This window comes from Mytilus trossulus, chromosome 2, assembly GCF_036588685.1.
Source record: "Mytilus trossulus isolate FHL-02 chromosome 2, PNRI_Mtr1.1.1.hap1, whole genome shotgun sequence".
Classification (NCBI taxonomy): Eukaryota; Metazoa; Mollusca; class Bivalvia; order Mytilida; family Mytilidae; genus Mytilus; species Mytilus trossulus.
Window position 1 is genome coordinate 66,245,354 of NC_086374.1, and position 24,656 is coordinate 66,270,009.

The 24,656-nt window shown below is 30.9% G+C and overlaps 1 protein-coding gene across 3 annotated transcripts in view; it reads left to right on the forward strand.

Moving 5' to 3' along the window:
- The window catches only part of LOC134707824 (protein crumbs-like), a 78,992-nt gene that overhangs the window by 31,845 nt on the left and 22,491 nt on the right, over positions 1–24,656 (forward strand). For 2 of the 3 annotated variants that reach the window (XM_063567883.1, XM_063567885.1), the window contains 18 exons: positions 1,350–1,492; positions 2,566–2,779; positions 3,705–3,882; positions 4,935–5,067; positions 5,675–5,828; positions 6,247–6,585; positions 8,031–8,348; positions 8,682–8,819; positions 9,330–9,525; positions 10,564–10,681; positions 12,107–12,290; positions 12,925–13,977; positions 14,545–15,232; positions 16,197–16,309; positions 16,624–17,449; positions 21,397–21,508; positions 23,048–23,110; positions 24,393–24,540. In XM_063567883.1, coding sequence (XP_063423953.1) covers positions 1,350–1,492; positions 2,566–2,779; positions 3,705–3,882; positions 4,935–5,067; positions 5,675–5,828; positions 6,247–6,585; positions 8,031–8,348; positions 8,682–8,819; positions 9,330–9,525; positions 10,564–10,681; positions 12,107–12,290; positions 12,925–13,977; positions 14,545–15,232; positions 16,197–16,309; positions 16,624–17,449; positions 21,397–21,508; positions 23,048–23,110; positions 24,393–24,540 — 5,118 coding nt within the window. The remainder of the gene's footprint in view (positions 1–1,349; positions 1,493–2,565; positions 2,780–3,704; positions 3,883–4,934; positions 5,068–5,674; positions 5,829–6,246; positions 6,586–8,030; positions 8,349–8,681; positions 8,820–9,329; positions 9,526–10,563; positions 10,682–12,106; positions 12,291–12,924; positions 13,978–14,544; positions 15,233–16,196; positions 16,310–16,623; positions 17,450–21,396; positions 21,509–23,047; positions 23,111–24,392; positions 24,541–24,656) is intronic. The other variant, XM_063567884.1, reaches the window with a different exon arrangement.

A 24,656-nucleotide genomic window follows, 5' to 3' on the forward strand; every position in this document is an offset into this window, starting at 1 on the left:
AGTATGTCTATATTTCCTGTTTGATTGAACTTATTTGTTTATTTGACAAAAGCAATTGCTTTAAAGCTTATATGTACCACATTCATTTTGATTAATTTGATATAAGAAGATGTGGTATGAGTGCGAATGAGACAACTCTCCATCCAAGTCACAACAGTAACCCATTATAGGTCTAAGTAACAACCTTATTTATATGAAAATCTAGAAACTAGAAAGAATTATGAACCATATCCAGTGGCGGATCCAGAAATTTTCATAAGTGAGGGCCCATTGACTGACCTAAGAGGGGGCCCGCTCCAGTCACGCTTCAGTGATTCCCTATATAAGCAACCAATTTTTTTCCCAAAAAGGGCCCCCCCATAAATCCACCTCTGATATCAACAAACAAAAACCACTGACAAACAGGTTCCTGACTTAGGACAGGTGCAAACAAATGCAGCTGGTTAAATAAATCTGGTATAAGAGTATAATAAGACTAATATTAATGTGCTATATAATGCTAACTCTTAGATGACATAAATCTGACATTATTTATGATGTTCATAAGTGTATATGTCAAAAAATATACCAGTAGTGAAATAATATCTGATGAATATAATGTGTCAGAAAATTGTGGCCAGAATAAAGGAAAGACCATAATACAAATAAAAGATCTGCAATAGAATAAAACCATTGGAACCTTTATATGAATAAACAGGAACATTGGTGATCATGGGTGTATTTTTATTTTCTCAAAGATTAATATTTTTTAACGTTTAATCTCTCCAATGAAGATTAAAGAAACTTAACAATTAGTTTAACCTGACAAGTTTTGCACAACGAGTATTATTATTATTATTTTCAAAAGAGGTTTATTTTCACTTATAATTTATGATTAAGATAAAATTTCAAAAATACCCTCTAGCGTAAAAGGCAACATTTAAAACCTTGCAAACAAGTTTGGGCCTTGCCAGTACAAAAATTAAACTCTGAAAAAAATAAACCAAGTAACAGTGCATTTTGTAATTGTGGTAGATATGCTCAGTGTTAGTGAAGGCCAAGCATTCAGGTTTTGGGTTCAAATTTAAACGAATGACAAAAGATTTTGATTTTGCTGCTTCTTTGCCAATGAGTGTAAGATCAAATGCTGTTAGTTCCTGAGTATAAGTTAAATGCCCTATGGGGACATTAAAGAAAGCATGTTAAAATTTGGTCTTAGTATGTTGCTCTGCTATGAAGCAGAATATGTTCATATGAAATCATATTGTACTGAACATTAATTTATAATGCAGGTTATTTTAAGCATTGTTGATTTAGATAATTTTAAAGACTGTGTGATACTGAGTTTAATATGTTTATTATGTTTTAAGGTTATACAGGGCAGACCTGTGAAACAAATATAGATGAATGTCAGTCTGGGACATCTGTTTGTGGTCCTGGAACATGTTTTGATAATCAAGGATCCTTTACTTGCCAATGCCCTACTGGGTTTGAAGGACTACAGTGCCAAAATGTAAGCTTATTATCTATTATTGAAGTGGTATTGGTAGCCTGTAATGGAGGGTAAATAGATACAGTACTTAAGCTTCCTGTGTGTGTGTCATAAAATATATGGTTGTTAGTAGTCAGTTATTTTATGCCCATGCTGTAGTGAAGGGGGCATTAAGTTTTACCCTTGTCTGGCTGTACATCTGTACATACGTCCCAATTTATTATTATATATAGACAATAATAGTGCATTGACTTGACATATCAACGATATAAGGATGAGGCTTAGAAACTGGGAAAGCGAGGCTATACCCAGCATTTTCCCCGTTTCGTGCCGAATCCTTATATCGTTGATATGTCAAGTCAATGCACTATTATTGTCTTCATACTGCAATCTAAAAAAAACATTTTCAGTTGTTGTTTAATGTGTTAATTTTATTATTTGATTTAAATATTGGGAAACTCCCCCCTTTTATCAAAAGGCCTCATATCATACAGCGGAGAAATATACAACACAATGAAATGTACATTTCCTAATGAAACCCTTAATCGATGGTGAAGGAATTATTGTTTGAGAATGAACTTAAATATTAACAATAAGCATAAAACATAATGATTAAAGTGAAATATTTTTTTCTTCCAAAAAATGTAAAAGAAATAAGTTTGAGTAGTAGACATTGGAAACAAGAACAGATTGAATAGGTCATGTGAATAATTAATTACAATTTCGTTAATTTCTGTTTAAATATTCATGAGGAAAAGTGATATCAGGTCAGTGACTGTATATGACATAGAAATATACAGTCAACGCATTTTGACTGCTCAAATAGAACGAGTGCAGTATAAAAATTATTACACGTGCCTGCTAAAGTTACAATTTCAATTTCTCATTGATCAGATTGAAAGAAGATACTATTTTTGTATGCTAAAATGAGTTGAAAATATTTCACATATCAAGTAAAAGCAAGATTCTGAATAGTGACCGATGTTTAGAAAATGATTGATTTCATTGGACAGGAGCATATTTAAGAATGTTTAATCTATAGATAAAGACATGGCAGTGCATGTAAATAATGAGCAAGTTTAATATGTTTGTAGAATGTAGATGAATGCAGTTCTTCCCCATGTTTCAATGGTGCCACTTGCCGTGATGGTATAGCTTCATACACATGTGTTTGTGTTACTGGATTCGAAGGTCCAGACTGTAAAAACAATACAGACGATTGTAAAAATATCATTTGTCCAGGAAATAATACTATATGTGTGGATAGTATAAACCAACATAGTTGTGAATGTAAACCAGGTTTTACTGGTAAGACATGTATTTGATAGAGGGGGGACTAAAAGAGGACTAGTAGAATATAAGTATGATGAGAAAAAAAACAATTATTTACATGATTAACCAAATTTATAATTTGTTTTTCCCCAAATTAGAATTATACATTGTTACCCATGACTTCTTTCTTGAGAAAAATCATTTTGCTTTGGCTTCAGCATCTCTGATATAACCTATAGCTAGATCATACAAGTTTTTCACATATTTGAAGTAATTAGTAGCTCAGCAGATGAGGATCTATAATCTTTGCAAATGGGAAAATGGGGGGGGGGAGGGGGGGGGCTAGCCAAAATTAAGCAACACTTGGAGTGGGACATGTTACATTAAATGGATAAACTATCTAATGAAATATTAAAATAGAATTATTTTTATGTAAATGAAAGCCTGAAATAACATTTTTTATTACAGTATGAAATATTATCATGACTATTTTAAACAATTCAGTTGATGAAATAGGCTAATGTGGAAATGTGTCATGAGAAATAGTTTGCCTTTTGAGGACAATGTTATGGTAAATTACCATTGAAAAAGAAATATATCATTTGGGGCATAGTTATTTAAAGGGTGACAAATGATTTATAAACTGAAAGTTATGCACAATGATCATTATGGCATAACACAAGATCCTGATTGAATTTTGATGGTGTCACTTTTTACTATTCTAGAGTTATGTCTCTTTGCCTCACCTAAATATTGTGATACACAATTTTTATTACCACAAAACTCAGTTAAAATGCAAATTTGGTTAGCATCACTTTTACAGTTCTAGAGTTATGTCCCCTTAAATCATTATACACATGCTGGGGCATCGAACAGATTCACCATTTAGTTTATGTTTTGTTTTCCTGAAAATATATTTTAATAAAAAAAGAATCCAGCGAACCAATCTTTATCTTTCTAGGCGCCCCAGGAAGCTGTACAGATATTGATGAATGTACGACAGACCCATGCAGAAATGGGGGATCTTGTCAAAACTTAGAAAATGCATATAAATGTGTGTGTCCTGCTGGCTATACTGGACCACAATGTCAGTTTGATATCAATGAATGTGCTCCTAACCCTTGTCAGAATCAGGCAGAGTAAGTATAACTGTTATATTAAAATGTAATATTAAAAAGTAAAAAAATCTAAGAGATGTGGTATGATTGCTAATGAGAAAACTGTCCACCAAAGTTCAAATGACAATCAGATACTGTAAATTCAGAAATTATTGCATGCATTTATTATTGTGATTTTGTCATATTAGACTAAAATGCGATTTTTATTTTTAAGATATGGAGAAAAAATCCTGTTTAATTCCTATTAAACAAATCAAATTGCGAGTTTAAACTATTGCCATTATAACCTGTCATATTTTTTGCAATAATAAAAAAACCTTGCAATAAGTTGTGAATTTGCAATAGTCGCCTCACAGCCTTAAACGATGAGAAAAACTCATGCTATATAGTTATAGGCCTTCACACTAAACATGAACAAATGTGAAATAATTCAAACAAAAAAACTAACTGCTTAAATCATGACAAAAATGTTTATGAAAGACATGAACTAACATAGGCTTCCATCCCTATCTGAAAGAGGCTAATTATTAGGAATATTATAAGAGTGTAAGGACATCCAGTAAAATGTTTTGAGTGTTGATTCAACTCTGTGTCAGAATGAGTATTTGTTTTACATTGTCTTATCGGGGCCTTTTATAGCTGACTATGCACAATGAGCTTTGCTCATTGTTGAAGGCCGTAGGGTGACCTATAGTTGTTAATGTCTGTGTCATTTTGGTCTTTTGTGGATAGTTGTCTCATTGGCAATCATATCACATCTTCTTTGTTATATTTGAGATTGCTTAAGATTTAACCCATAGTTAACATTTATTAACCATTTATTGTACTTTATAAAAATATTTGGACTAAATGTAATTAAAGTGATATATGCCTTTTGATCAAGAAAAAAGTTAAATATGAAAGATTATCAATTAAGGCTATGGATTATCTGAATTCCTTGCTTTCTGTTATTATATATGTTGAACCTTTATGGGTTAGATCATTGAAAAAAGAATCATTATATTGTGGCAAGATAAGTTATAAACTTCTTCATAGCAGGAATAAATTCTGGTTTTCATGTCTCATTCTTGTAGATGTAAAGATTTGGTGAACAACTATGAGTGTGTATGTTTAGCTGGGTATTCTGATAGGAACTGTCAGACAAACATAGATGAATGTGTAACCAACAACCAGCCTTGTCAGAATGGAGCCACTTGCCATGATTTGGTTAGTTATGCATGTAGCAATTATTAGCATATAGATTTTATAAGGGGAGATTACTTTCTAAAAAGTTAAATCACAAAATTAATGCTTAGAGGAAAATTAAAAAAGGATATCTAAAAAAATTGCAAAATCAAAAGCTCAAACACATCAAAAGAATGGAGGATAACAACTGTCATATTCCTGACTTGGAACAGGCATTTTCTTATGTAGAAAATGGTGGCCTGAACCTGGTTTTATAGCTAGCTAAACCTCTCACTTGTATGACTGTTGCATCCAATTCCGTTATATTGACAACAATGTGTGATTTGCATATTGACTGTTATTTACTAACAATCTACATTATACAAGAATTCAAATTTGCACTTTATACACTAAAACTGTTTATACAATCAACAGTTACAAAACTATAAAATTACCAAAAGAAGCTTTCAGTTCTTACAACTATATTTTTGATGCTAAAACCATGAAACTACATGATAAAGCTAATTATTAGCGGAATTTATTGAAAATTACAATAGTAATCCATCATGACGGCTTTCAGCCAATCAACAACATGGTTTCACAAATGAAACAAACAACTAATGTTATTATTCTTTAAATTTGTTTGCAGGTGAATGACTTTAATTGTACTTGTGCAGCAGGATGGACCGGACAGCTGTGTAACCAGGACATTAATGAATGCAGTCCTCAACCCTGCCAAAATGGTGCTACATGCCATAATTATCAAAATTTCTACAATTGTACATGTGTTGCTGGTTATGACGGTAAATAATTTTCCAATTTTAGTTTTAAGTTGTTTATTATTTTTGAAAAAAATGAGAGTTATCTACTATCTAATTAGGGAATATAAGGTTCCTGTTCAGGAGTTGCCACCTTAAAATCCCAAATGAAACTAGCAACTCTTCAAATGATATTCTTATGCAACATAAGTAAAAATGTTCAATATGAAATTATGAATAATCCCTGAATTGTCCACCACAATTAATTGCCCAATCGTGTTGCCTTCAACTGCAAAGGTCAACTTTGGAAATTAGGGCATATTTATTCCAATTAAAAGCTATTTCATCATATTGTATTCGAAATTTTGATATATTTTTGACATCTCAAAAATGACTATAAAATGATTTAATTTTTGTATTGTTCTATGCTTCATATTTTTTTTATTGATACATGCAATTGTAGGTAAAAACTGTGAAAACAACATTAACGATTGTGCCCCAGATCCATGTCAGAATGGAGGATCATGTACAGATCTTGTCAATGGGTATAAATGTAACTGCAGTGATGTTTGGATGGGTAAGAACTGCTCAGAGGAATATGATGCATGTTCATTCAAGCCATGCAGGAATGGTGCCAATTGCTCCACAATCAGACAATCGAGACAATATAGCTGTGCATGTGTTACGGGATTCAAAGGCAATGACTGTCAGACGAATATTAATGATTGCAAGAATGACTCCTGCACGTGGCCATTTAAATGCTTTGACCTGGTCAATAATTATACCTGTGCATGTTCTACAGGTTGGTGTAATATGTAATAAGGTTTTTCTTCAATCTTATCAGTGATAGTGAAAGACTGCATTTAATACAAATGTACCTATTATTTTACAACTTTCTGTCAAATGATATAAATTAAGGTGGTACCTTATACTACATGGAGATAATTCTCTGGAAAATTAGCTGAACATTTTAATCACTTTGTATTGTTAAGTAAATGTTAAACTTCACAGCGATCAAAATTAGTGTTTGTCAAACTGTTATATATTATCCAATTTTTCCTATAATGTGTCAGGTTCAAGTTTTTTGATAATTTTATCAAAGGGTCAAAGTAAACATTTTGTCAAAATTTTAAGAAAATTAAAGGAGCCAAATTGATTTAGTGTTTGGTACCACCTTAAGTAAACTTTGATAGAAATTAAGGTGAAATGTTAGATCTGGGACCAGTAAATGTAAAAGTCCCAGTTATGATTCTATTTTTAAGTAAATAGTTGAAGAAAAATTCCAACCATTACATGCATGCTTTGAATGATACCTCTTTCAAGAAAAAACCTTAAAGCATAATGAATATATGGTTGAGTTCATACTTATTACCAGCATTTCAGAATTAACAATGTGCAAGGGCTGTATAGCCAGTCAAGGTCGTTAAAAACTTCCATATATATAGCAGAAATATCACACAAGTTTTGACAATTCAAAATGTAAGGTAAGATAGCTGCACAATATAGGAGGAAACTGTGGTAGCTTTAGCTTTCATGGTATGAAAGGAAGAAGATTAAAACAGCACATGCAATATCTTTACTAATATTTTACTTCCTGTCTGAGTGATATTTTAAAATCTTTTGACCTGCAAGGTCAAATGGGGCTAAATGCTATTATATAGACAATTGTATATTATAACTTTAAGCTTTGAAAATCATATGGTGTTGTAAGAAATTTGCTATTTTTCTGAGTTTTTTGTGTACTTAGAAACCTAAAGAAAAAGATTGATTGATTGATTGTTGGCTGCTTAATGTCCTAAAGAAAAAGATCTTGATTAGATAAAAGCATTAACAGTCAATAATTGATTAACCCATTCTATTTGCAAAAATCTCTAAAGTCTCTAAGAGTAAAATAGACGTAAATGTTTTAAATTTGATAAATATTTGAAAATGCACAGTTGAAGACTATTGTCTGTTGGTAAACATCTACTTGTGTTTTTCAAACTTACCTCTTTAGTCTTAGACAGTGACTTTTTGCTGGTCTAGATCCTTTTGAGTTTTTATTCTCCTTAACTTTATATAAGCTCAAATGTAAGGTTAATAAGTAAACAATTTGTATTTATAACTTGCTCTCAGATTCCTTATAGAAATGCAAATGAATAAGGATAAATCTTATCTTCTTCAAATGATGGCCAAGAACCTTCATATTTTTATTACCATAAAAACTGTTATCAAATCTTTATTTATATTCCATTTATATGTATTCAGGATTCACTGGTGTAAACTGTTCAGTAGAGATAAAGGAATGTGACAGCAACCCTTGTAAGAATGGTGGCACATGTGTTGACCAGATAGGCAATTACACATGTAAATGTCCTCAAACATTTGTTAATTTGACCAAGTTTGGTAACGGAGAAAAACTAGAATTTTTGACTGGATACAAGGGAGTGCACTGTGAGATTAATATCGATGAATGTGCTCTGAGACCATCCATTTGTTTGAATAATGGAACTTGTAAAGATGGAACTTCACAATCAGAATATTACTGTCAATGTGGACCTGATGCCAATGGGATATATACAACAGGTCAGTAATACTGTAATGATGTACAACAAAAATAAATTTAAAGTACTATTTACTATATGTAAAGGCATTTGGAAGACGCTCTTAACTATGGCACAAGGTCTACTAATTATCGCATTTGCAATCATACCACATCTTCCTATTTTTGTATTAATTATATGATTACGTAAGCCATATCATAATTTCACTCTGAAAAGAATGCCAAAGTGTCCAGAATTTTTGTCATATTTCCTAATAGATTATCACTGTGAGAAACAACAAGCATAATATGATCAGTGAAATAAGAAAATATTTTATACTGTTTGAATAATCTTTTTGTTCTGATATTTTTTTCAGGAAAGAACTGTGAGTTAAGAACATCCTACTGTGAATCATCAGACGATGTAAAAAATGATCCACCTGCCTGCAAAAATGGTGGTACATGTGTATCAGGGGACACAACTTATGCTTGTAACTGTACTCCAGGATTTACAGGTAATTATCTCCCTTAGCAAGAAGAATATGTTTCATTAATTGGACCAATGAAAGAGAAGGATAAATAAAGTTTGAGCAAGAATTTGGTCATTGTGTATTTTTCTTGGATTTTTTAAATAGTTATGAATCATTCACTGTGTCCTGTGTTTTTGATCAATTCCTTTCAAACTAAAAGCAAAGTTTATTGCACTGAGGTTAGGCAACTTTAATATGTTTCAGCGCCTTTCTTATATCATCATTATATGCAAATGCCTTTTTTTATTAGCAGGTTATATTTAGGTTTACATTTTCCAATGATGCATTATTTAAATTTAAACATAAATAAATTTAGAAATTGTGAAGAAAGTAATTTCAGATGGCTATTTCATTTATTAGTCTATCGTCAGAATATAAAAAACCTCTCTGATGTTAAAAGAAATTTTCTTGACAAGCAATTAGGTGTTTTCAATCTTTGTAGAGAAGCATTCAATAGATGAAGTAAAAAATGAAAATATCCATGTTTGTTTTCAGGGAGAAGATGTGAGGTCAATATTGATGAATGTGAATCTAACCCATGTCAATATAATGGGACATGTAATGATGGTATAAATGGGTACACCTGTGATTGTATACCAGGTATTACTGGTCCAAACTGTGAGACAGACATCAATGAATGTGCCTCTGCACCTTGTCAGAATGAGGGTCAATGTCATGACAGAATAAATGGGTAAGCATTCATAAATGAATCAGATTTTCATTGTGGAAATTTTTGCTTTTTGTTAAAATTTATTCACCAGGTAGATGAAAATACAAAAAAAATAGTTCATATTTATATGAAAAGTAGAAGAATTTTGTGTTTACAATTAGAAATGTGTTGACTTACTTTGAAATAGTAGCTTTTATTTTAGCTGTTATAAAGATACAGTTACGTTCTAACAAAAAGATTTTTACTGGTCATTAAGGGGATTTTGACCATAAAAATTACTTGCACAAGACAACTCCTTTTTTGCATAAAACATATTTTAATGTGGTATACTTCTGTCTAAAATAGAATTGTTTATTTTTATAGTCACTTATATGATTGATATTGTAATAATAAGTTTCTATTTAGCTTTGTAATTTCCGAAGTTCCTAAAAAAGTTGTACAGTATACAGCAGGGTATAAATGCATGACAGAAGATGGATTTTTTTATATTTTTCATCTTATTTTTCAGTGTTTAAAATATATCCAAAACATAATAAATGACTAAATTTTAAAATTTATTGAAATACTGGTGAATTATTTTACTTTCAACTCCTTATAGGATACACTTATTATTAATATAAATAACAATAACACTTTTAAAAATATAAACACATATCTAAATGAGATACTAGAAGAAAAAAAATATATTAATAAAACTATTTGTTAAATAAAATATTTTGGTTATTAAAATTGAAGTCACTAATCTATTTCCTGTTTATCGAATTACTTTCTATACTGTTACTTCTATTTAATGGATTGAATTTTAGTATTTTTTTATAATTAATTTACTAAGTGTTATCTAAATTTAAGTGATACATTTCAACCTTGCTGCTAAAGATGATATTCAAATAATGCATGCCTCATTTATTATATTATGTTTCAACCAACAATGATTCTATTAAAGTGAGCAGTTGTCTTATTTAACAATAAATATTTTATAAGATCTGTAAGCTCACATGATTATCCAAAAATTGAATGTCTTATTTCAAGATATTATATGATAGTTATCTCCCTTTTCAGATATGTGTGTAATTGTACTGATACAGGATTTAATGGAACAGAATGCCAGTTTAACATAGATGATTGTGCCATCTTAGACCCCTGCAAAAACAATGCTACATGTATAGATCTTATTAAAGTAAGAGTTAGTTATGGACTACAAAAACAATGCTACCATATACATGTAGAAAGCTATAAAAGGCCCTGATATGAAACATGGGGAACAATTTAAACAAAAAAACTTAAGTGTTAAATTACTAAATACAAATATGAAGGACCTAAACCAATAGAAAAATATTAATTCGAAGGCCCTTGAAGTTGACATGGCATGGGTACTTAAAGAAATTAACAGAGCTTTCTGTATATTTCCTTACTTTAGATCTACAGTTTTAGGTTACAATAGAAAATATCAAAACTTTTTATGATAAACATGAAAAAAAGTGATTTTTGATAATTACTTATGAGACAATGGTTTAGTTTAAAACATTAAAGCTGTGATGAAATAAAACTGAGAATAGAAATGGGGAATGTGTCAAAGAGACAACAACCTGACCATAGAGCAGACAACAGCAGAAGGTCATCAACAGGTCTTCAATGCAGCGAGAAATTCCCGCACCTGGAGGTGTCCTTCAGCTGGCCCCTAAACAAATATATATAATAGTTCAGTGATAATGAACTCCATACTTAACTCCAAATTGTACACAAGAAACTAAAATTAAAATTAATACAAGACTAACAAAGGCCAGAGGCTCCTGACTTGGGACAGGCGCAAAATTGCGGTTGGGTTAAACATGTTTATGAGATCTCAACCCTCCCTCTATACCTCTAGCCAATGCCTAAAAGTACATGCATAACAATACCCACATTAAAATTCAGTTCAAGAGAAATCTGAGTCTGATGTCAGAAGATGTAACCAAAGATTATAAACAAAATGAAATACATATTTGAAATAATACAGGTCTATAACCTTTTTGGAATAATACACAGCTACAGTTGCAAACTTTCCAGAGGTGCTATCCAGCACTTTGAATATAGATGATCTTTGATCATCTCAACGAGATTGATTTTTCTCGCTTCAGCAGGGACGGTGAAAGTGAGAAAGGCAATCGAGTTGAGATGACCAATGATATCCTGTTTATCGCTATTTTACCTATGACAACGTTGTCAAATTCATTAGCAACGCCACATGCCTGCTTAGTTTCTAGCAATAATTTTCCATCTCAAGCAAGTAGCATGATATGAAAAATTATCACAAGAATAGATTAAAGGAAAGATGCACAAAGTAGCTATAATTATATTTATGTAAACATATAAATATAAACCTGTAATATATTGGTTGCTGCTTAGGTTAAGTTTTAGAAGATTCTTTCTCACTAAGTGAGTTCCATTATATTTAAGAATATATTAGAAAATATGGCTTTGACTTCAAATATTTTATGAGGTGAATTTGCAGAATTATTACTCTTGATTATGTGTTTCCTGTTGATTTTCTGCTTTGAAAAATTAATACAAAACAACAACAAAAAATATGAAAAAATTAAACAAATCTTTTTTTTGTTTATAGGACTACAGATGTAATTGTTTCCCAGGATATTCGGGTAAAAATTGCGAGACTGACATTGACGAGTGTGACTCAAGCCCATGTCAGTATAATGGTACATGTACACAGAGGTCCATTCAGAACACTCCAGATTTTTCCTATTTTGATGCAGAAGGATATGATTGTAGTTGTATTCCTGGAATAACAGGTAATATTGCAATTATGATAAAATATTACATACTACTAGTACATGTATACTCATTTTCATTCTTTCTTCAGGGATTTTTTTTTAACTTTGCATTTTCTTGTCTTTTATTAGAAAACAGTGCTAACAAATTGAGGCACATATTTGTATAGAACATATGTTCAAAATTCGATTGGAAATGATACTTTTGAAAATGCCTGTACCTAGTTAGGAATATATATGGCAGTTGTTGGAGACCTTCATTAAATGTTTGCTCAAGCATTGTAATTAAGATTGACATCTGCAATCTTTTTATGGACTGGGCTTCAACTTATTAACATTGGTTAACTGTATAACATCCAATACCATTTATAAGTATAATTTGTTCAAGCTGAACCCCCCCCCCCTATCTTTTGATTGCATGTGTCAATCTTAATAACAATGTTCCAGTAAACATTTCTACAAACACAGCAAGCAAGCCAACCAAACCATTAGGAAAATAGCTATAATGATGAAAGAATCACAAAATCACCATCTGTAACAAACTTTAACAAAACTTTTATTTAACTTGAGATTTCACAAAGAAAATCATTTGGGATTGAAATTTAATTTAGAAATATATTCACTATTAATTTTACTTGTAAAATTTATATTTCAGGAGATAATTGTGAAATCAACATAGATGAGTGTGTAAACAATACTTGTCAGTTTGGTTCTACTTGTGTGGATCAAATTAATGCCTACACATGTTCATGTGCTCCTGGTTACCGTGGAGACAGATGCCAGACAGAAATTGATGAGTGTGTAGAGTTTCAACCATGCCACAATGGTGCCACATGCAAAGATCAAGTCGCAGATTATAACTGTTTATGTCCAGAGTTTTATATGAGTAAACAGTATGGCGGGAAAAATTGTACCGTACAGTTGACCAGTTGTGTGGATAATAATTGTACAAATGGCGCTACTTGTAAACCATATTTAGTGAATGAAGCTACAAATAAACAGGCATACACATGTGCATGTTTGAATGGTTTTACAGGAGATCTGTGCGAAATTTCAACAACCATGTCCTTTAAAAATAATTCTTTTTTTCAAAATACACTGACAAATTTGATCAACAACACGATATCCATCCGATTTAGGACAACATTGTCTAAAGGATTAATTTTTGCATGGGACGGAAATTATGTAACGTCTGCCCTTTTTTGTACAGTAGAACTGTTTAATGGAATGTTGTATGTGACATATCCAACAGGGGAGATAAACATGGCTGTAACTAAAAATTACAATTTTCCTTATATGGTCAATGATTCTCTCTGGCATGAAGTCAAAATAACACAAACTGCTGATGAGTTGTATTTTGAATTGAAAAGTAGCAAATGTTCGTCAATTTCAAGTTGCAGGAAAAATGTGAGCTATACAATCGGGGCTCCAAAAATTGACATATCGTTTGGAAAATCTTCAAATGCTTTTAGAACTAGTAAGACAGTGTCTAAATCAAACTGGATTGGCTGCATGCAGGATATACATATAAATGGTAAAGTTTTAACCAAGAGTTCGTTGCCTGATGCTGTAAATGTTGTAGCTGGTTGTGGAAGGACAATTCAATGTACGCCAGATTCTTGTAACAAAAGAGGGACATGTATAGACTTGTGGTATAAATATCAATGTGTTTGTAAAAGACCATATCATGGCACAGACTGTGAGAAAAGTAAGATTTTTTTAAATTGATTAAAAATTTAGTTAAAACAGAGTTTTCAAAATAAAAAAGACTAGCACATACCTTCATAACTGTAGAGTTTTCTTAAATAAATTTAAATTAAGATATTTATATATAAATAAGATTTTTAAAATGTTTAATCATTATAAAATAGAAACTAGATAGATTTATAGATATGGTTGATTGGTATCAATAATTGAGGCTATTAATTATGCTGAAGAAGTGACCAAAAAGTCCAAAATCATTTCATTTAGTTGCTTTAAAGCTATACTGTGGATTCATTTATTTTCGTGGGTACCAATTTTCGTGGTTTGAGAAAAACTTACATATTCGTGGATATTTAATTTCGTGGTTTTGGCAAAGTCTACACTCATTCCTTTACAACATTTGTATTTCGTTAAACATTTGAATTCGTGGTTCTCCTGTACCCACGAAATCCACGAAAATTGGTATCCAACGAATATTAATGAATCCACAGTATATAATAAGTAACACATTAGTTCAGACCACAATTTGCTGCTGCATCAATTGTAAATGAATTGATTTTGTTTTCTTTAGGTTTTACTGCTGCCACTTTTGCCAAAGGGGACAGAACGAGTTGGACGAGCTTCGACATTAACAGTTTAAAAGCCTCACTCCGGAGCAATTTAGATATATCATTCTTTTTTCGTACCAGGGAAACACAAGGTCTTATGATGTATTTAGGAGATCAGGGGTCTACATATATTACATTAGAGCTGTACAAAGGATACATCTTAAGTCGGATAGTTCTGTGCAGTTTTCGTCAAGCTTTCTATATTAATGAGACTACGTTTAATAATGGCGCTCAACATTTTACAAGAGTTCAATTTAAGGACAATATGTTTACTCTAAATATAGACACATTCTCCGTGAACGATTCAGTATCGATATCATCAACTCAGTGTCCATTTAATGCAGATTACTTTTATGTCGGTGGACAAATTCCAGAAAACTTTGGAACTGGGAGAAGGAAACGAAATGCCGATTTCACAATTAGTATGGACGATATATCTAGTTTACCATCTGTTGGTAGATACAAAGGAACAATACAAGATATTGAATTAAACAATCAGAAATTACTGTTTTATCCAGAAAATGGAGTGCCAAGCATTGATGCAACCAATGTCTCCAGTCTTGTGCAAGGGGAGGTTACTGATGATATCTGTAGTAGTTTCCCTTGTGATAACAATGCTACTTGTACCAATGTATTTTTCAATGATTTCTAGTAAGTTTTTAAAATTATGTAGGAGAGATTTTATAGATTGATGCATTTAAGATGATTCTGAAACAGCTTCTGCTTTTTTTGTCGAGCCTTCGACTTTAGTCGAAAAAGCGAGACTAAGCGATCCTATATTCCGTCGTCGGCGGCGTCAACAAATATTCACTCTGTGGTTAAAGTTTTTGAAATTTAAATAACTTTCTCCAACTATCCTGGGTTTGTACCAAACTTGGAAAGAAGCTTGTTTATGATCATAAGATAGTATCCAGAAGTAAATTTTGTAAAAATAAAATTCCATTTTTTCCGTATTTTACTTATAAATGGACTTATTTTTTTCTGCGGGGAAACATTACATTCACTCTGTGGTTAAAGTTTTTAGAATTTTAATAACTTTCTTAAACTATCCTGGGTTTGTACCAAACTTGGACAGAAGCTTATTTATGATCATAAGATTGTATCCAGAAGTAAAGTTTGTAAAAAGATTACTCCGTTTTTTCTGTAATTTACTTTTAAATGGACTTAGATTTTCTTGCAATCATAAAATAGTAACAAGAGGAATATTTTTATTGATTTTTTTCCTCATTGTTGTTGAGCCTGCGATTTACAGCAAAAATAGGCGAGACACTGGGTTCCGCGGAACCCTTACAAATTTTTTAAATTTGTGTTTTATTTACATTTTTTTTTTGTTTAAAAATTAATAAAATAATATTATTTTTAAAATTATGTGGTACTAACTGTTTAGTTTTATTCTAACCATACAAACAAGAGACAAAATGATTTTTTGTCCAGTATTTGGCAAATGGATTTCTGTTTTTTATATAGTAAATATGGCATTCATCTTCTTGAACTAGTAAAAAGAAAGTGATAGGTAAATACAAAACTGTAGTAAAATAAATAAGAAATTTTCAAACATCATAAAAAGAATATCATATATAAAAAATAGAAATCTTTAATTTATCTTTTTTTTCAGTTGTGCTTGTCCGCATGGATTTATTGGTAAAAACTGTAGTGAATTAGATTTTTGTAAAGATTATTCCTGTCCTGCTGGATCAGAATGTAACACTCTACCAGATGGCTATGAATGTGAGTTTTTCTACACTTATTTTTAATGATTGTACGATATCAGAGTTATCTCCCATTGACTGTAACTAGGACAGCAGTACAATTTGGTTACATGTAATTTGAATCCTTTCTTAATATTTTATGCATAAGATATCAAGAAATGAATTTGAAAGGTGTATGAAAAATATTTGCATGTTATACATTGTCAACACTAGGAACTATATTTGTAGACAATGAAAATCAAAGGACCGATTTTAGATCTATTAATGTAAATGAAATGCAATTTTTTTAAATTCATGTTTATGTGTATAATTTTTTTTTATTTTATCTTTTAGGTTTAAGCACTGCCACATTATCAGGAAGCACAAATGATCCTTCTATCATTACCTATGATAAACATATCAAGTCTGATTACAAGATTCACGAAATTTCCTTGAAATTACAAACTATTGTCCGAAATGGCCATATATTGCTGATAAAAAATGAAAATGATCTGTATATTAAAATTGAGCTTATTGGAGCTAACGTTGTGGCAACATGCAAGTTAGATAATTCAGTAGAACAGAAAATCATGGTGGATTTATTGATCAGTGATAAATCTTGGTATATGGTTTCCCTTACTGAGAAGGACAAAGACCTGACGCTAACGGTCAAGGGAGATAATCAGGAAGCTACAAATATGACCGTGCTTTCCTCTAATGCTATTTCAATTCAAACATTGATTAATTATGGGACATCGTCACCAGATATAGCACTTGGATTTACATCTTTAATTTCCCCATTGGCACACCACTATTACAGTGGATGTCTGAAAGAAGTCAGAATTGGGGGTATACTATTACCATTTTATCAACAAGACCTATTTACCAATTTCACAACGGAGCAATATTTTTCTGTAAAGACGAAACTAAATCTCCAAGATGGTTGTGTAGGTGGGACCGGTTGTACAGACAATCAATGTAAACATGGAACTTCCTGTATAGCAGGTTACTATGGTTACGGGTGTAATTGTACAGGAAGTGGTTACGAAGGCGATTGGTGTCAGACGAATGAAAACAATTGTGAAGTAGGAAGATGCTATGACAACTACAATCAAGGGAAATGTGTTGACAAGGTCAATGGTTTCTATTGTCAATGTAGACCTGGCTACACAGGAACAAGGTATGTTGTATAGAGATATAATAGTAATTCAACTAATTTGATTCGTTCTGAGATAGTCACATGTCAAACTATATTTTCGAAGGTAGATAGATAAAGGCAGATAGCAAAAAGCATATTGAACTGATAGTTTCAGAATATCTAAAAACCCATATACTTCAATTTTTGATGTCATGTAATGAATTTCATGATATTGTTAAATTTTAAAAAAGTTTAAGTGTAAATATACGATCAATTATTTGAAGAAAAAAATCTTCAAATGTATAAGATGTACAAAATAAACAACATAAAAAAAATAAAATTACTACTAATATGTTGTTATTGTCTAGGAGACAATATGATATCTTTAAAATTCAAACAAAATCAGATATGATTGAATATATAACACTGATGATTTTTATACAAATATGGTCAGAATTAATAATAAAAAATTATAGCTTGTGTTTGTGGTCAATACAGGATATATCGACCCAAAGAAGTAAAACGACCTCAGACTTCGTCCTGAGTCAATATACTTGGTTCAGGTCAACATATCCTTGTATCGACCTGATACAAAGTCTGAAATTGTATAGTAATAGTTCTTGAACATAGCTTGACTGAATTGGGGATTCACTCTTACTTTTTAATCCTAGTTTAAACTTTAATGAAGATTTTCCATGTTTTTTTTCAATACTGTATATAATCAGAGTTATCTCCCATTGACTGTAACTATTATATCAATCATGTTAAATGATTCAATACCCATCAGAATCTTTTTTATATTGGTAAATTTCTGAGCAATAACCAACAGTGCCTAAATATTTTATACATGTTGATTGATTGTATTCAAGTGTTAGCATTTTAAAGTTGATAAAAAAAAAAATCTTTTAAGGTCTATTGTTTTCTAAAACCTGAAGATGATAATTTATTTTTATTTTGTGAAAATCCCTCCCATTTTATAGTTTTACTGATTATTCGAAATTTGTGTTGACCATTTGCAAACAAACCTGAAGATTATTGCAGGAAGTGTAAACAAATTTTCAATATTATTTGTTTGCTTGATTTATTATGTGTAAACAGAATCTTTTGAATTATTTATGTAATTATTTAACTACTTAACCATGTTAGGCAAGACCTGGCATTTTATGATTAATTTGGGCACGTTTTTATATGATGAAAGTTTACTCTATGTTAGCCTGTAGCATTGTTAAGTTACAATGAGGAAGTAATAAACAAAAAGAATATTAATGCGACTACAAAATAATTAATTTGCAAAAAAACATTACAAAAGATTATTATTTTAAAACATGAGACTTCTTGTACTTTTGAGCTATTAAAATTTTCTAGTGAATTCAGTTTCACTGTTTGTTTAATCTCATACTGTATATTGTTAAACACTTCTTGTTGGTTTGACGAGGTCTTTCTGTATTATCTTGAATGAGTTTGACCTATGTGTTTGTTGTTTCTTGTATAAAAGATAAGCTGTTTTATGATAATCGTTGAAATGGTTGTGATGTCCATTAATGGTACAGTCTGACTTAAAAGTTGTCTTGAATAAACATCCTGTCATGTTGTATATGAAGTCCGTTGTTGTCCTGAACATGCATGAAATATTTGCCACTGGACTTATTAATAATTTTTGGTTAAGGTACTTAATGATTTTGAAGTTGTGGTCACATCAACTTGAAACATAGTAAATATGTTCATTACAATGTGAACTATTATAAATAACATTTTTATTAATTGTTTGATCTATATTTCAAGATCTATTGAATTGAAAATATAGAGTCATTATGACCAATTCACACAGTTTTTTGTTTTCAATTAGGAGTTGTTTCCCTTAATTGTAGGACCCCCCAGTCAGTTTTAAATCCTATTTTTAGTTTGATAGGTTAAATCTCATGATGGTTTAAAGTTGTTTGTTCTGATAGTATAAGGTATAAAGATAACATAAGCTATTTATGAGGAGAGAAATAAATTTAAAAAGATATAAGTAGATGATTGATGGGTCTATAAGTTGATCTTCTTTAAGAAGATAAGAAACAAAAAGTTGACCATTGAATTTGTTTTCTTCATTGATTCTGTGAATAAGATGGATACAGTACTTATTTTTGTAAAGAAAATGGCTTTTTATGAATACAAGAAAAGATATATAAATTATTGATTGATTGTTGGTTGCTTAATATCCAGTGGCTAATATTTCATGCATGTTCAGGATGAAAACAAATTAAAAATAAATCTGATAGAGAGGTCCTGTAAAAATGGACGTCCTGAATTAAGTTTAGGAAATTTAGACTGCCACTGGAAAATAAGGGTTAATTTAGGACAGAAATTCTGTCTTGCAACAGGCCACTTAAAGAACTTTATATGAATTATAATGGGTATACTGTAGAAACTGTAAAAGAATTAATTGAAACATTTTATTTGGTATATGTATGTCTAAGTCCAAAAAGAAAATATAATCGTCTTAGAAAAAATACCAGTACAACACTTTTGAGAAGTATATCATGCGAAGCGAACACTACTCCAAATGTTCCAGTGAAACCATAATAAATGTATATTTGAGTTCTTTTGAATGACATATGTAGGAAAATAAAAGTATAATAGGACATTTTATTACGCTGAAGGACATAAATAGTTGACATATTTTTCTTTCAACTACTGTGACACATATGTATTAGGAAAGTTTTGGCAATGCTCTTAGTATTCATTCATACAAGATTTCATAAACCCAAGGATGTTTTCTGTTTGGATAGACTGGAATATTGTCTGACCTTTCAACTCACTTAATACCTGTTAAAAAAGTGTAAACTTTTTCATTTACAAGTTCAGAATGTTCAGTGAATGAGAAAAGTTTTTTCATATTTTTTGTGTGAACATAAAAGAAGATGAGATAATATTGAGAAGAGTAAATAGAATTAAGTATATGTCAACTTGAAGTCAGTAGATGCTCACCTTTTATACCAGTTAATCAATATTATGATTAAATGATTTAACACCTGGTGAAAGATGGATTGTCCTTTTATATGATGTAGGTGTTGTTGCGTCTAGCAAATGCGCTAAAAAAATCGTTGGATGAGATGTAGGCTGATGAATATGTGGCCATCTCATTTATAAAGGGACTAGGAGTTACATTTCAGGGGTGAACTGTTACTTGGCAGTACTATGCATGGGCTTCACATTAATTTTTGAACTGTGCTTTTTTAGGAATCAAATTTCTAGAAAATAGGTGTCAGTGTTGATAGTATTTATTTCCTAGAAAATAACGCTAGGATGTTACAGTTCCTATTTATAACTTTTGGAATTACAAATTATATATTTTTGGAATTACAATTCATGTTTATGAAATGGTGGAAAATGAACTCGTGATTTAGAAATAAACTGACACTACTACTTAACTTTACGAATGTCAAATTTTGTTTAGTGTTATCTTGGCCATGGAAGGTCAAAATATTTGAGACCTTTTGAAATATCATTAGGACTTTAAATATCGTGGTGATAGGGTATTACAATGAACCGTTAAATAGATTTACGAGGAAATAAATTGGCGAAAGGATTTGTGATTGATGGAATTACCTATGTAGCATTTTCCGTCTTTATTAAATATCAGTCTGTTTTGTTCAGAACATAAAAATATTGAAATCTTAATATTCATTCAGAGCAATTAGAAGAGTTTCTTTTTGCAACACGTTCGTAAAAGATTGAGAAATAATCTGGCTACATAATGCCTTGAGGATTGTGATATTAACCACCTTGGAACAGTTTATTGATGAAATGCTAGAATGCCTTTAAGAGTTAGCATTTGATTTCATACTTATTAGCTATATATATATAGTCTACCAAAATGAATAAAGTCATTTGGAATACTAACAGACACATATGCTTGATAAACATCCAAAGATGACAACTGTTCAAGTTATATTAGGATTGTCTGTTCTCTATCTTTCATTATTGTTACTTTCCATTCCTAGTTGTGAGACTGAAGAAGCTGGATGTGACCCATCGTGTCTGAATAATGCTTCCTGCCAACAGAATAAATGTCAGTGTGGAACAACGTTCGTTGGGCAATCTTGTGAAGTTAATGTAAGTTAATTTTATGTAATATTTTGAATTATAGTAGAAGTAGAATAAGAACTATTGTATTTAAACATGCATGTGAGAGGGTCTTTAAATTGGGGACTTTTAGGGCAATTATAACGTTAAAAAATTCATTCAAAATGTCATTAACTTTAATTTTTGATACATGGCAATACTGTAAACCAACTTATTTTCACATGTGATTTAATTTTGCGATTTTTTGAGACCTCTGATGTAAATCACAGTAAGGATATTTAATCAATCAATTAGCAAAAATTTGATATTTGATATATGCTGTATTTAAGCATGTGTTAAGATTTGGATTTTGGGTCCAGTGAGATTTCATGCCTTCTTTGACATGATGAATCTACCCCCACCCCCATATTGAGGTCTAAAGGGTCCAAATTAAACCTTTGCTTTATTTCATCAAAAATTGAATTTGTGGGATTCTCTGTGTTGACAAATCTGACCATGTATATAGATTTTGGATATTGGACCATAATAACAATATTTCTGTGTAAGAATCCTATGTTGTGTCAAATATTTGATCACAATCCAAATTCAGAGCTGTATCAAGCTTGAAATTTAGGTCAATACTTGTTCCAACCTTTCAGGGTTCAACCTTTGAAATTGTATCAAGCTGTGCCCTTTGTTGTGACCAAATGTGACTTTAATATAATATCTCTTTTGCACTTTGTTTTATTAATGGCTCTTGTTAATGATAGAAATAATAGCTTTTATTAGCATGGTTAATGATAAATATATACCAAGTACAAGTTTATTTCCCCCCCCCTCAAGAATTCAATTTAGATAGTCATACAAAATGAGGTATTGGATGCTAGTGCTAAAAAGATTTTGATTGACCTATTTTTGTCTATTTATACCAGAATTTTGTATTTTTGTAATGCTATGAAAAGTAACATTGAGGTTTCTGCTACCTAAAGTTAACTTTCAAGTTTGGCCAAATCATTTAAAACCATTTCATGTTTAGCTTGAGCTTATTCCACATATTGTCTGTTGAAAAACTTGAGTATTCTTTAATTTGTCTTTAACACCAAGTTAGGAACGATATAAAGAGGGGCAGAAGCTAGAACCTTTAAGAGGATTGGGCCTTTATTATTACTGTAATTTGTGATCAGGCCTTTTTGTTAATAGTAATTCATGATTTATACCTGGAATGAAGTATTAAATTATCTTGGGATCCAAGACAATACTTTGGGGGGGGATCAGGATGACACTTCCTCCTATGGCCCCTCTCTTTACATAATTTTTGCTATATGTCAAATTTTGTGTTCCGATGCATACATACCAACCAACATTCTTTTTTTTTAATTTTGATTTAATACAAATATACAAAGCTAAAATGCAAACCAATATCTATGAAGTTTTCCTTGGCTTAAATAGCATCAATTAATGCAATACACAGGAGATAAAAGAATAGCAATGAACAAAACTATATTAATTATATAAAGTCTTTGTTTTAATAGTGAATTATAATTAATACACTGTAATAACTGTAATAATTATTTATATTTATATTTTTAGGCAGCATCAAATTGTTCAGATACACCATGCAGAAGTAGTGGACAGTGTCTGGATTTAACAGGGGTTAGTATAGTAATCTTTTTAAAAGTGGTACCAAACACCTTCACTGAAATAATTTGGCTCATCGATTGTGATAAAACACTGACTTTGACCCTTTCACCAAAAAAAAAAAAATCAAAAAAATTTAACAACGCTGTTACACACTTTAAAAAAAATTATTGAGTATATAGCAGTTTGACAAGCACTGGATTTGAGCATTTTGAAGCTTAATATTTTCCGTATTAACAAAAGAATGTGATGAAAACATTCAACTGATTTCTTACAGAGCTATTTCCCTGTAGTGTTACTAAGAAAATATGCTGTATCATTGACATATATATACTCCACATCTACTTTGATTATTTTTTTTGCCCCGCCTAGTAGCATTATGTTTTTCGGTCTCTGTGTGTGTGTTGGTTTTTTCACCCGTATTTCCTTCCATCTGTCATCCTTCAGGTTAAAGTTATTTTTTAAAGTTTTTGGTTAAGGGTAGTTTTAGATGAAATTGAAGTCTAGTACAGATTTTTTTAATTCCTAAGATTTGATCTTTCTAATTTTGATGCCAAACTACAGTTTTGACCCATTTCATGGTCCACTGATAATAAAAAATGATAGTGCCAGTTGGGCATCCATGTACTATGGACACATTCTTGTTCATTTACATTTTTTCCCTAAGGTTTTATCCATAATTTTGAAAATATCCTATATTGTTTTTCATAAGCTTGTGAAAAAAATCCCCGAAGTCGTGTAATCAGATTTTTTTATGAGGATGTATATTGAAATAAAAACATAATGCTTTCCAATTATTTTAATAAAAACCACATGAAGATATAATTATTTTTGAAAGTTCATGTAAGAAATGTTTTTCCAAAGTCATGTAATAGTTTTTTTTTATTAGGATGGAAATTGAAACAAAAACATTAAGCTTTCACATGATTTTAATAAAGATCACATGAAAATTAACACTATGTAATATATATACATAAGCTATCTCTGTGGTCAAAGATAATTGCAGTTATATATGATATAATGACAATTGTTTATTAACAGACAGTCCTTCAGGCAATAGTTGAAAATGACGTCAATGTGATACATGTATTCAACAATTTATGGAAATAAATTGACAAAAAAGAAAGTTATCTCCCTTTTTCTTTAACTAAATATTCCAAGTATTTGACAGACAAAAATTAAAAATTGTAATTGACCTCAATTTATAAAGGCAAAAGAGCTCATTAAAACCATGAAAGAAATAATTTCAATACAATACTAATTCAGATATATTACAGTTTATTCTCCTATTTTTCAGTCGACACCAAGTTTTAACTGTACTTGTCCCAGTGGATACAGTGGATATTTATGTGAAAAGCCAATAGATTACTGTAAAGATCTGCCTTGTGATAATGGTGGAAATTGTACATCAATGATCAATGGTTACCAGTGTGTTTGTCCACCAGGTAAATAAATCTTTCTGTCTTCATTCATACCTATTCTCAGGGTGGGGAGGGGGATACCAATTGTTCATCAATGAACAATGATTACTGGTGTGTTTGTCCATCAGGTAAATGAAGAA